This window comes from Rattus norvegicus, chromosome 11, assembly GCF_036323735.1.
Source record: "Rattus norvegicus strain BN/NHsdMcwi chromosome 11, GRCr8, whole genome shotgun sequence".
Classification (NCBI taxonomy): Eukaryota; Metazoa; Chordata; class Mammalia; order Rodentia; family Muridae; genus Rattus; species Rattus norvegicus.
The window spans coordinates 85,840,514-85,854,708 of NC_086029.1; the positions used below are offsets into that span (position 1 = coordinate 85,840,514).

Here is a 14,195-nt window from a genome sequence, read left to right on the forward strand (position 1 = left end):
TGATGTGAGGCAGCTGACAAGTGTCATCTCTCCCAGATAATGCACACTGTTCATTTCTTTCTGGTGCAAAAAGATGCATCTGTAAAAAAGAACTTTAAGAGTAACAAGTAACAGATTTTTCTCCAGGCCAATTATAGAACACTTTCTGTGCGCAGAGGTGTCTATGTTCCCTAGTCTTTTTTTTTTCTCTCATTTTATTGTGTTTGTGCCAGGAGGCCAAGAACTGTTTTCAACTTCAGATTAATGTTTGCCATTTACTTCTGGCCTCTTCCTTTGTAGTTTGACTGGGCTGATTGCAGTTAAGGAAGAAGAGAGATTAAACTGGCATATTGTACTTGGAACGGCATTACGTGACGAGTGGGGAATGTTCAGCAAAGATAGCATCCTGCAAGCCTGTGTCTGGCAGTTATTAACCCAGTGACTTAGGTCTGGTTTCTAGTGTTCTTCCTCAGTTTCTTTAAAAAACAGGTACATTTACACACCTAGTGCTAGAGCCTGCCTTATGCAATTATTTCCATAAGAACACAATGTTGCAGTCCACACAAAGGGCTGAACATGGGACATTTGCTATCTTTTCATTTTTATGGATCCTAACCATAGGGTTATCTGTATGGACTGCATCTTAATACTCAATCTATATTATACACGTGGCCATGTCCTAGCCACGTACTACAATATGAACTCTTAAATCCCGAGAGAGGCATTCAGAAATGCGGCCTGATCACTTCATCTGTTACACAAGAAGCAAAGTATGCCTTGTGCTTGAGGAAATGGAAAAGCTTTCTGGATGCTGCTTGGACAGTTTGAGAAAAGCCCAGGGTTCTTTGTGGAGATAGGAAAAACACTTTTCATTTCCAGGAGTATAAGACAGAGGGTCACAGACAGTGAGGATTAGAGAGCTCTGACTCTGGGGATTAAAGGATGTGCAGCTATCATGGTTTCTCCTCTCCTCGGTATTTATTCCTCACCTATAAAGGAAGCATTGAATTCAGTCTTACTGAGTTGTCCTTCCAGAGCTTAACTCTTAAGTCTGCGGTCATCTTCGGGTTTGATTGATCTTGTGGCCTGTGTTTCCAAGAACCCCAGTGTCAATTGTGAACTCCCCATTCCACGTGCTGCCCAAAGCTATGTTCTTTCCAGGTCTACCTCTCTGGATGGTCACCTGAGAAAAACTGTGTCTTAGTTAGGGTTTCCAGTGCTGCCACAAAACTGTAACCAAAAAGCAAGTTAGGGAGAAAGGGGTTTATTTCACTTACTTTTCCACAGTGTAGTCCATCACTGAAGAAAGTCAGGACAGGAACTCAAGCAGGACAAGAATCTGGAAGCAGGAGCTGATGCAGAGGACATAGAGGGGTGCTATGTACTGGCTTGCTCCCCATGGCTTGCCCAGACTGCTTTCTTAAAGAACCCAGAGCAACAAGCTTCGGGATGGTACCATTCACTATGGGCTGGGCCCTCCCTCATTGATCACTGTTTGAGAAAATGCCCTACAGCTGGATCTCATGGAGGCATTTCCTCAACTGAGGCTTCTTCCTCTCTGATGACTTCAGCTTGTGTCAAGTTAACACAAAACCAGCTGGTACCCCAACGACCTGTGACCCAGTGAGGTCAGCACAGTGAGACTACCCTGTCCGAGCAGAGATTCCTAGGAAGCAAGAAAAACTATTTCTAGAAATGGCTTCCTTAAGCATTCTTCACCCCTGGGTTCCCTTAGAAGTGGAGGTGGACTTGGACTTGGAGAGGAAAAAGTTTGATATCTTTCAGCAGATGAAGGAGACTTCACATCCTTAGTCTCCTTAAACATGAACAGGATGGTCCTGGGAAGACTAGGTGTGTGTGAACATCTTTATCTTTTGGCCTTTATGACATGGAAGAACTCTGTGGCTGCCACAACTAGCCTACTACAGCACACGATGCGGCCTTCTGAAAAACAAAAACAAAAGCCATCTTCACTCTGTTCCCTGTTTTAAAAAAACAAACAAACAAACAAAAAAAAAAACTCTCATATTTTCTCTGGGGCCCAAAGAAGTGCTCCACGGAGTTTTGACAAGGACAGCCCTTCAGCATGGGAAGGGATTTTGTTTTTATGACTAGTACTGGGGTATTTTAAAATGTGTTCTTCGACTCATCATTTCTATACAGTTTGGATAGACATACATGCAAGTGGCTATAAATAAATACATACATGTAAAAGAGGTAGATTAAGTTTTTGAACATATAGGACACGGTAAAAATGATGTAGGTCTCCTGTTTAAAGGATGAAATAAAACTCATTTGCTTAAAGCATTAGATTTGTGTACAGGCCTCCAAATGTTTCAGTGTCCTTTCCACTGTCCCCTCCAGTGACATTCGCACCCTCAAATTATCTCTCTGCACGCTGACTTTGGAACCTCTGAACATACTAAATGCATGGTTGCTTCTGCTAGAAGAAAAAAAAAATCCTCTTGTCTCCTCAAGGCTATCTAAAATGGGATTTCCTCTTCAAATTCTTTCCTAACTGCCTTTTGTCTCACAACCTGCCATCCCCGGGTAAAATTAGCCTCCACACGTTGTGAATCGGTGGCATTTTATTTGTTATGTGTGACAGCGCTTTTCATGTTCGCCGGTGGAATGATTGGTTGTGTGTGCGCCTCCCTGATGAGCTGTGGGTGCCTTCCAGGCAGGAAGTGCTTCTTGCTCATCTTTGTACCCGACACCTCACGCATGTCGGAAGTCAGTAAATGGTGTTTGAGTTATTTTAAACTTTCATGAGCACAATAAAGAGATGGGGGGGTATGTTATGGGAAAGGAAAACGGCTTACTACAAAAGTCTCATCAAGATTGGAGTTATATGTCTTAGGTCAGTTTTCTACCTTGCTGTCATCCTCAGGGAAAGGACACTCCTGAAAAGATGGATGTTTCTTTCTATTTGGCTTTGAGGCAGCGTGAAGGTTAAGGATTGCCTGTCTCAAGGTCACTCGATTCCTCTTGAAGAGGGAGGCAGCTCCATGCTTTGGAGACAGTGCAGTTTATGGAGGCTGCTGCTGTGCCCGTCAGACGGTGCAGTGTGAAAGCTGGAGGCATTGTATTAACGGGCTTGTGAATGGCTCTTTCTTACAAATGAGCTTCTCTGAAAGTCACAGGTGACAATGGAAAATGCCAGCTCTGACTTACTCACTCAGTGTTTGAGCCCTATCCACTCACCCTGGGCCTGGTACTGTGCTGGAATTGGGCAAGGCTACTGAATGGTTTAAAGTCCCTGCCTTTGAGAAGATTGGAGTTCATCCAGAGAGAGGGAAAGAGAGAGAGAGACACATAGAGAGAGGCAGAGAGAAGGGCATACAGAGACAGAAAGAGAGGAAGAGAGAGAGAGAGAGAGACAGAGAGAGACAGAGAGATAGAGAGACAGAGAGAGACAGAGAGAGACAGAGAGAAAGACAGAAAGACAGAGAGATAGACAGAGAGAAAGAGGGAAAGAGAGGAAGTGAGAGAGAGAGAGAAAGGAAGAGACAGACAGACAGACAGAGAGAGAGAGAGAGAGAGAGAGAGAGAGAGAGAGAGAGAGAATGTTAGCAAGTAATTGTAACCATAACTCCTCTGCTAACCTGTATATGAGCGCAAGTTGAGACAGAAGATGTATTTTACTTCAGGGTATCTGGAAAGACCCCACAGGTGATCTATCTAATGGGGAGTCCTGGCTTAAGAGGAAGGCAGAGGCTGTGAATTTAGGTCAAAGGGAATTCTAGAAACAAGGGTTGTGAGGTAAGGGTTGACAAATTCTCTGTACAGAGACCAATAGTAAATATGCTGGTCTTCACAGACTAAGATCACTATTGCAAGTGCGTACCTCTGGTTGTGGTCTAGAAGCAGATATGGAAAATGACGAGCAAACATGGCTATGTGCCCAAAAAATGTATACGGAAACGGACAGTGACAGTCCTATGGTGTGTGCACTGTTCCCATGGAGGGAGGCTGACCTGATCGACTCCAAGCTCTTCAAGTTTAGAAACGCCTTGCGCTTGCTGTTCAAGTTCCTGGGAGAGCTAGTGTAGCTTTCTCCGGCTCTTCACATGGGGCGTCGGCTTCACTTTCCTAACTGTTGACCACAGCACACTTCTCTCTGGCATGTGAGATTTTTCTCCATTGCCTTCGTTTTCAATTACAGCACTTTAGCAAGTCCTGATTAAGGGTTTATTTATGTGTTTATCTATTTCTTTATCGTATTTCACACTAAGCTGTATGTTTTTTTTTTTTCCTCTGTTTGATTCAGTCAGGTTGATGGAGATGATGTCTTCTTAGCTCCAATTCCAATTTTATGATGTCATATAACTGTTTGACATTAACCATATTGGAGATTCTTTTGAAACCAGGAATTAACCTCATGAAAGTCAAGTCTTGTGTGTGTGTGTGTGTGTGTGTGTGTGTGTGTGTGTGTGAGAGAGAGAGAGAGAGAGAGAGAGAGAGAGAGAGAGAGAATGAAGAATGAATTGGGCCATTAGTACTAGTTGAAGGAGAGAACATATTCACACACATAGTTTGGAAAGACTTTTAATAACTCATGCTTAGTAAGGACACCCACACCCCTTAGGTAGGTAGGTAACTGCTGATGGCCTTGTTTCTCTGATGCAGACACTAGGGCTCCTGACAGGAAGTGGCTGTCTATAAGCTTTGGAGCAGATCCTGCCAGTCTCCAATGACACATCCTCAGCTTCATTCTTCTGTTCTTGAAGATGCTCCTTTCGTCTGCAGTGTACGGTGTAGTGAATGAGGGGCCTCCAGGCTGTTTCTCCCCTTACTAAAGAGCATGTATTTTTAACAAATAACTGTAGCCCAGTAAGGCTGCGATTTTTGTGCTGTGTCCATGGTTCAGGTAAATTCTATTAGTTTTCAAGTGTTGTAATATCTTTCCTTTCTGATTTATGATTTGTAGTCTATACGTTTTATGTATGATTGGTCACACCATTGCTTCTAATGAATCATCTCTAGCCCTATGGCCTACTTTTGAAATCTGCAGTGAGAAAAGACCCAGAAGCACATGACAAAACTCACTCAACGGCCTCTACAAGCTCAGTTGTTTTAAGTGGGTGGTACTAAACCATGACACAGAAGACCCACTTGTAAATCACAGATTGAGAGAGAGAGAGAGAGAGAGAGAGAGAGAGAGAGAGAGAGAGTGTTTGTGTTAACCTCACCAAAGAATTTTACATTGGTAAACATTTTTTTTTAGTTCCCGCTTGAAAGCACAAACTAAGAGAACGGAGAAGGGAAATGTTATTTAGCAGTCATTGGTTCACCCCAAACGTCCAGGTGTCATCAGGATGTGGAAGTCCCATCACTCCGTGGCTCATCCTTTGAGAATGCCTATGCCCTTCACTGCACTCTGAGCTGGAGTTTTCCTGCCCAGAAAGCATTCTTTCCTCTGGTAACCTGTTCTCTTCGATGACCATTTGCAGAGTGTCTTTTTGACTTGCTTTGCTGTAGCTTCCATCCATTGGCCCTGGTGCTGACCCTATGGAGGCTGCTCACTGTTTGCGTCTGCTTTCCAGCATATGAAGGCAGTCTAGGTGTCCCCCACATCCCCATTTCTTCAGGATGCATATAGACTGCACACTCAGCCAGTCTGCACACACTCGTCCTTTGAACCCTCCTTACTTCGCTTGCTTTTCTTCTGGACATGGTCCTGTTCTCCTGTGGCCCTTTTAAAAATAACTGGTCCAACAGTGCTAGAGAGTGATGGGACCCTAGTGCCGAGTGAAGAGGGCTTCATCCTTAGAGCTCTGGAGCCTGGGTGGAAGAAACACATCTTAAGTGGGGGTCAGTAGTCTCTCCTGTAAAATGAGGGGAGAATAAGTGGCATAGGAACTTGTTCCCAGCAGTAAAGACAGGCTTTGTTGGGTTACCAGGACAGTGCAAAGGAGAGCCTGCTCTGAGGGAAACAGGCTCAATGCATGGGTACATGGCCCAAACAGGAACCCTCTAGGTCTAATCTGCCTTCCAGTTACATCATGATCCTAAGTGTCGTTTCCTTTAAATTTTAGAGTAGAGTTTACATGGGTGCATATTTGCTAATTTGGGGGACAAACATTGATAAATTGGTTCTATCTAAATACAATTTAATTTTACTATTGAAGTATGCATGCACTTAGTACACAGAGTTTTTTCCTCCTCCTCCTCCTTCTTCTTCTACTTCTTCTTCTTTATCTCTTTATCCTTCCCTCCCTACCCTATTCTCAGATGCTCACATGCAAGCACCTATTCTCTACAAGCGGTCAGAAATGATCAGTGCGATAAGTCAAATACAGTTGATGGAATGATGCGTATTAGAGCTATAAAACCAAACCCAACTAAACCAAACAACATGTATACAGCTCTCTACTCTTGTGTCAAGTGCCCTTTGCCCTTACTTCTCAGTGACCAACTGGGACTCCAGTAACTAATACACAGCAAGATCGGCCGACCTTGCCCTGCCTTCCAGACTCTCCCCCCTCACCTCTTTCTCTCTTTCCTGCCCTCTAGCTCTTCATGCCCACTGCATGCTTAAGATAAGGACTATGTCCTGCCTGCTCTTTGGAAGGCAAAGGATGGCATTTATATAGAAAATGCAATTTTTTATGGTCACTCCTCTGTGCGGCATTTGGGTGACCTTAGTGAAAATCCATTTTCCGATCTCTGAGCCTCAAATTTGTTTGTTGCTTAATTAGCTTTTATCTTGAAAATGATGTAAGACCTGCCTGTGGGGACTCACACCTGTAAGCTTATCACTATGGAAACCGAGACAGGCTTATTGTTTGAGTTTGAGAGCAGCCTGGCTATCTAGACTTGCCACAGCCATACAAACCCTACTCAAAGAAGTACAAAACAGGAAGTGATGAAGAAAGCCTCGGGTGTCACATGCTTCCCAAAGCTAAGACACATTCTATTTCCTGCAGTCTGCTATTCATCCTAAGCTGTATGTCCACGTCCCCAGGATCTATCTCTGCTCCAGTTTCCACCATGCTCCTGTGTCACTACTGCTTGGCATTACTTACCAAGTCATCGGGAACATCGAGAAAGCTTTCTCTGGTGTCATATTTTCAGACTATCCCTGAATTTAAACTTTCTCTTGAAACTAACCTAGTATGCGTGGGATCCTATCCGCCCTTTACTGCTGAACTCACCCAGCCTCTTACAGAGTTCAGAGGAAGGCATTTCTTGTTTCGTTTTTCTTTAATTTCAACTGCGACAACCCTTGTGTGTATTTGATAATAGAATTTCCCCTTTTATTTTGTCAGAGTCTGACATAGCTCAGGATGACTTGGAGTTTGGTATAAGGCTGGCCTTGAACTCCTCATCCTTTATATTCCCCCTCCAAAGTGCTGGGACTGCAGATATGTACCCCTTACTTGACTATTTTTGTTATAGTTTTTGATAGAAAAGTTATGGTATAGAGTTTCCACATGATTTACATCTATTTTCCTTATTAAGGTCCTTCATTTTTCTGAGACATTGGTCACTATGAAGAGTTAATTTTGCATTATGATGCACTAAAATCTAAACTTTATTCAGATCTTTCTCCCTTTTCCATCCTTCCATTTCTCCTTACGTCTGTCTGCCTGTCGTCTGTCTGTCTGTCTCTGTGTCTTTCTATTTGGCAGAGTCATCTAGTACTTGCTCCTGCCACAGCCTACCAAGCTCTGCTACCCCAAGCGTGTGCCACCATGCCCCTTAGCTTCCTTCATTTCAAGCCTACTAATGTTTTAGCTCTGAAGACACCACATTACATTTTATTGTCATGCCCCCTTTTGCTCTTCTCTAGTCTAGTTTTTTTTTTTTTTTTTTTTTTTTTTTTACATTTTCTGTTTTCTTTCCATTGGTGACCTTGAGGCTTTCGAGAGGTTTGAGTCTAGAGTTTGGTGCGTTCCTTGACTGCAGTCTGCCTGTGTATCTCTCACAGTTAGAAGTTATACATGTCTGATGAAATGTCACAGAGGTCAAGTGCCATCTCGGCTGATCATACCAGTGGTACAGGTTCCCACCATGCTTCATTCTGTCTGGTGTTATCCTTGATCACGTGGCCGAGGCAGAATTTGTGGTGCTTCAGTAAAATCACCCCTCCCTTCTTTCCCGTACTGCTCTCATTAGGAGAAAGCCACCACATGGAGCCGATGGAAATTTGTGTGTTATTTACCCCATTGTCCAAGCAGGCTGTGTCCGATAGCTATTTTATTTTCTCTATTGGCTATTCAGAGCCCAACTTTCTTCCATTCCGTCGCTGCTCCAGCATCCCCCTAGGGCTTAGCCATCTTAATCCAGAGAGAGAGAGAGTGTGTGTGGCGGAGAATGTTTGCCTTTGAAAGCCATGGCCTGGAAATGGCACACATCACTTCCACTTACATCCATATGACACGCTCTCATCTGCCAAGCTAATTGCGAGGCAGGCTAGGACATATGGTCGAGCTGGGTGCCCAGGAAAAGGAGGAAATGGATTTGAGTGAAATGCTAGCGGTATTGCCGCTTCCACTCTGGAGTACAAAAGGCAGCAGACAAACTCCTCTGCTGCCGTTAGAGAATGCAGCCGCCCGCTTCTTGAAAAAACAGAAAAGAAAATAGAATAACATACTTCTCAGTCTCAAAGTTGTTTAAACTGTGAAGAACTCAATACAATTTATTTCGATGACTTCCTAAATCTCACTATTCCATTGAATGTACTCTCGATCCATAACACTCTCACTTGCATGCCAGCGTTTGAGAACCTACAGTCTATGTTCTATCCGTATCATCGGCTGAGTTGGCCTGCTGTGTTTTCTGATTGGAATGCCGCTGTTTGTATTTGGTTTTGGTTTTGGTTTTGGTTTCTTTTTCTGTTTTGTTTTGATTTTGTTTTTTTCCTGATGAAAAGTCTACTCATAGGCTGTGGAGATGGCTTAGCCCCAGAGTTCAAGTAAAGAACACTAAGCTTGGTAGCCTGCACTCAAAACCTTAGCACTGGAGAGGGGGATACAGGAGGATTTCTGGAGCTCATTGCTGGCCAGCGTAGATTAATTAGCACTTCCAGGCCTGTAAGAGTCTCTGTTTCAAGAAAAGATGAAGGCAGGTGGTGTCTGGGTTGAAGTTGTCCTTTGGCCTACCCCATGTCTGTCTGTCTGTCTGTCTGTCTGTCTGTCTGTCTCTCTATCTATCTATCTATCTATCTATCTATCTATCTATCTATCTATCTATCTATCTATCATCTATTTACCTATCATCTATATAGCTATTTATCTAGCATATATCTGCCTGTCATCTATCTATCTATCTATCTATCTATCTATCTATCTATCTATCTATCTATCTATCATCTATTTACCTATCATCTATATAGCTATTTATCTAGCATATATCTGTCTGTCATCTATCTATCTATCTATCTATCTATCTATCTATCTATCTATCTATCTATCTATCTATCATTCCACCCTCTCTCACACACATATATAGGAACACATGTACACATGCATGTGCATGCATTCCTATACACATGAACACATAATACTCTAGGGAGAACAGCCTATTCATTCCTCAAGTGACAGCGGTATATATGCCTATCATAGACAGAGTTAGTCCTTGCTTCAGGGATCATCATGGCACATTGCTTCCTTCATTTAGTATCCCCCCACCGACATTCCTGCAATGTATGTTTCATGCATTAGGCTAGGTGCTCCCTGAGAGATAGCGTAGGCAACCCCCACCCCCATCCCTTAGGTTTCTGAGCAGAGACTGACAAAGGAATGTTTATAAACATGCACAGGATGCTTTGTATGCTGAAATGTGTACTTAAGTATTTAGTATTTTTTTTTTGTCAAATATAGTAAGATAGCTTCTGCCTAACACAAGTCCCTCACTTACACTGACCCCTTTCTGAAGGGGCTACTTTTGGTTGGAGCCTAGAAGGGATAGTAGGGATTGAGGGAACAGAATGGGGCACTGCTTTACAGGTGGTCTGCACAGCCTGCAATGGCCTGTGATAGGCTTTGGGCATCCCCAGTAGATGTGCTGGTCTCCTGTGAAATCTCTGTGGTGCAGGACATTTGTGTTTCTAGATCATCATGTAATTAAAGCTCAGATCCATGTCTGAGTCCTCCCAGCTCTTGGCACAGGGAGGTGGTGTAAAGGTCTGGTGCTCATTATTCTGAACAAGAGTTACCAACCTGAACTCCCAGAGTCCCAACAGGGGGATAACGTCACCATGGCAAAAGCGGTGTTTAATTGCAGATGCACAAAGAGGAGCATGAAGAAAACAAACAATAATTTGCAGGCTTTAATGAGAAAACCGCCGTGCATCTCATTACCAAGGAAGCCCAGACTTGGAAAAGTGACCTTAAGCTTATCAGAAAGACATGGATCGAGGGACTACTGTCCCTTTCCTTCTGTCATTTTCTTTCTGTCTGTTCTCAGCCTGCCGTTTATGTGAACCTTCCCAAGTTCAGTCAGTATTTCACCAGAACAGACCCAAGAGGCCTGGAGTCTACTCTCAGAGTGCCGTCTTCACCCCTGTGGCTTCCTTGGTTTTCAAAGTTGAAACTTTACACGTTAATTAGGATTTGTAGGCTTATGGGGTTCTCTCGTTCATACTGCCACAGAGTTATCCATTTGACATCCTCTGGGGTCACAGTCTGAGTAATTCTTTTCTTTATCCGGATCAGAAACTTGAGACCCAGACAATACATTGTTTGTTCGAGACCCCTGGAAAGCTGGGCTCTCAGATGGGTCTCATGCACCCGTTCAGACCTAGAGTTGAGTTGGCCATAACAGAAGCCCTTTTCCAGCCATGCAGCCTCATCACAGATGGGCGCAATCCTTTGTTATGTAGCTGTGTTTTTCTCTAACATAGCCTTCGCATGTAGGGTTCAGTGGATCCATGGAGGATAAAATAAACATTGAGGACAAATTCTGTCACTTTACTATGACAAGAAGCAAATTATGGAAGGGACCCAAGGCCCACTTTAACTTCCAGCTTGTATTGATAAGGAAATTGAGATCTACAAATTAAAAGCATTTAATTTAACTCAAGAGGATAGATTGGTATTACCCAGAATGCCTGGGTTCAAATTCAGTTCTGTATTTACCCCTTGTTGCTCATTTCTGATTTTCTTTGTATCTCTTTTGTTCCTTAGGATACCTTGGCACCACACACATTACCCTGTGTTTTCAATTATGACCATCAAGTCACATACTGGACTCCTGTTAGAACTAAACATCAGTGAAGTGTTCAGTTTGTCTGGTATATTCACAGAAGGGGGGGGGGAGTCAGTCGTTAGCTACCATTGATTGAATAAACACAAAGTCTGGGGCTGATAGGCATCAGTTCGGTGGTTGTCCTTCCACAGACACCATCCTTTTCTAAACAATTATATGGTTTCTTTCATTTGCCTCAGTTTATACCGCAGAGACAGCAATCTCCTTTTTCTCTTATGTATTGTGGTTATGTTTAACCTCCATCTGGACCTTCTATTTTGCCTTCAATTATTCAGTTCTCAGGTAAAAGACACACATGATCTTTAATTTTTAATAAGCTTTAAACAGCACTAGAGCAGGACCATTATTTATCCTCTTTGCAGTATGTCTATTTTCCCTCCAAAATTCCCAACTATATGATTTGCCATGTTTCATCGGGCTGTTCTTAACTCCAATTAGCCAACCCACATGGTCATTATTTTAAGATTCATTTCCCATCGTGGCTTCTCTCCTCTCCTGTGACCCCAATGCTAGAAACACCAAACCCAGCCTAACTCAATGTGCACCTATAGGTTGTAGGCTTCTTTATTCCCCAATCAGAAATAATTTGGGGGAAAAGGTCACATAGCATCATGTGGATCTATGTGTGAACTCTTTTCCTCTATTGGGTAAATCAGGCCTTAGGGGCCAATATTTAGCATTACAATATAATTAGCCTCAGACCAATCCACTATATGTATGTTTTATGAAATAATTAGAGCTGTAAATATCCTAAGATAATTTCCATCCAGCACTAGAGATGTAAAGATGGTGAACCCATAGAAAGCAGCTCATTGCTATAGGGACCACCACAATAGGAAAGCTGTAAATATTTACATTAGCTGGTGTATAGAACTATGCATGTGCTAGACAAAGGATTTTCATGGTTTAATTGTATAAAATCTTAAAAAACAAGGACCATTTATGTGTTTTTTAAAGGAAATGGTTATGATGCAGTTCTCGTTTGTTTGTTTTGTTTTGCTTTGTATTGGCAAAGTGAGTTTGGCTGGCCTATCTGTGATAAAGGGTTAGTAACTGAACATCTCATCCCCTCACAGTTTTTCTTTTACTTGTAGATCTTTCTGGTTGAACTTGATCAGAATTTTTCAAAAACTAAGAGCTTCTGACAGGTGCCTGAGCATCCAGTAGAAATGAAAGTCTCCAAGGCCCCAATTATGACACCAGGCACCTTAGGGTTATGATGCTATTTTTTCCTTTTCAGTGATGCTGGATATAACCATAAACTTGGGGGTGGCATTTTGCAGGAAGATACCATATGTGGAATAGGGATGGTAATTCACTTTTAACATGTCTACATTTCTTACTATAATTAGCTTTAATATTTACTTACATGTGAAGTGTTGTTTCAAAGTATCATGGATCTGCCTCTAGGAAGGAGAAAAGCACAGCTATTACACTAAAATGACCCCCTTCCAAAAGCTGATTTCAATATTTATGACACAGGCAGTTACGCATTTAGTTACAGAATGTATTTAACAACTTGCAAGTGTGTACTTTTATAAACAAAATAAAAAAAAGCAAATAATTATTTCATCTTGTCTTGCAGAACCCCAGCTGAAAGGGATTGTGACAAGGTTATTCAGCCAGCAGGGATATTTCCTGCAGATGCATCCAGATGGTACCATTGATGGGACCAAGGACGAAAACAGCGACTACAGTAAGGAACGCCAGCTACTTGCAATACACTGCAAATAGAATGCGTGACCCAACACTGACATACTGCTTCTTGGACTATTTGATGATTAGTGAGCTAGGCTTTCCCCCTTTATCCTTCTTGCAGCTTTACTCTTGTATACACTACAGAAAAAATAAAATAAAAGCACTCTATCAGGGAAGCTCTGCATTCAATGAGAAGGTATGAGCCTTGAAAGATGTCCAGCAGTCATTAGATGAGAATGCTTTCTCACTGGACTATCTCTTGTCGGGTTGATTAAATGCTCATAGAAGTAATACAGATATTCCAATACAAGGTGGTATTTAAATCTTAGACCCAAGGGATAAACAAGATATAATTCTTAGAGCCCTAGTTTTTGGTGGAAAACATTACTTCTACAGGCAAACATTGAACACTACAGACAAACACTGAACACATAGGCTACACACACACACACACACACACACACACATATATACACACACACACATATATATATACATATATATATGTTAGAAAAACAGACTGGTAGATCGAATATGGACTTTAAAAACAGTTACAAATATTAAATATTATTTTAAAATCTCCCCAGAAATAACTGTTAAGCAGTTGACAAGTTCAAAAGCAAATATAGTTCATCAAAACACAAGAGATTGTGTTTGTATTTTTGGAAACATAACAAATGCTTCAGAGGTGAGAATACTAGCTCTCATAATTTCCAGCGTCTCCACAATCATAGAGGTGCCTCAGGCTAAAACCCTAGATTTCCAAAGTTGGGCAGGTTGCCATATTGTTTTGATAATTTTGTCTATGTTTATTACTTGGTATGTAGTCTTAGACATATAGTGAATGGACCTGGTGCATGAGTATAACTGAGCTTTAGAGAGAAAAGGCAGGAAGGTCAGGAGTTGATTGTTAATACTGGCCACATGAGACTTTTCCTCAAAAGAGAAAGAAAATAATCAGAGACATGTGGTGTATGCCTATTAAATATCCATCCAATGGTTTGTGATTCAGACTGAGAATTTCTCACACTTCAATAGGTAATTTAGGAAATAAGATATTTTATAGTGCTGTAATCTTAAATTAACAATAACATTTGAGGCAAGATTCAGAAATCCTTAAAGCACGGAGACGTTCCTGTCCACCCCTTTTGAATTTCCTTTGTTTACTTAATACCGTATGCTACAAAATATGAATTACAATAAAGAAAGAAACTCATTAGGAAGCATCTCATCCCACTTTTCTCTCCGTTCTTGGCAAAGGAGTTGATTACTTTATTGTGGTCTGCACTGTTAATTTGTACTTC

At 42.0% G+C, this 14,195-nt stretch overlaps 1 protein-coding gene across 3 annotated transcripts in view; it reads left to right on the forward strand.

The window, feature by feature from the left end:
• The window catches only part of Fgf12 (fibroblast growth factor 12), a 567,597-nt gene that overhangs the window by 338,567 nt on the left and 214,835 nt on the right, over nt 1-14,195 (forward strand). For all 3 annotated transcript variants that reach the window (NM_001395084.1, XM_017597854.3, NM_130814.2), the window contains one exon: nt 12,779-12,889. In NM_001395084.1, coding sequence (NP_001382013.1) covers nt 12,779-12,889 — 111 coding nt within the window. The remainder of the gene's footprint in view (nt 1-12,778; nt 12,890-14,195) is intronic.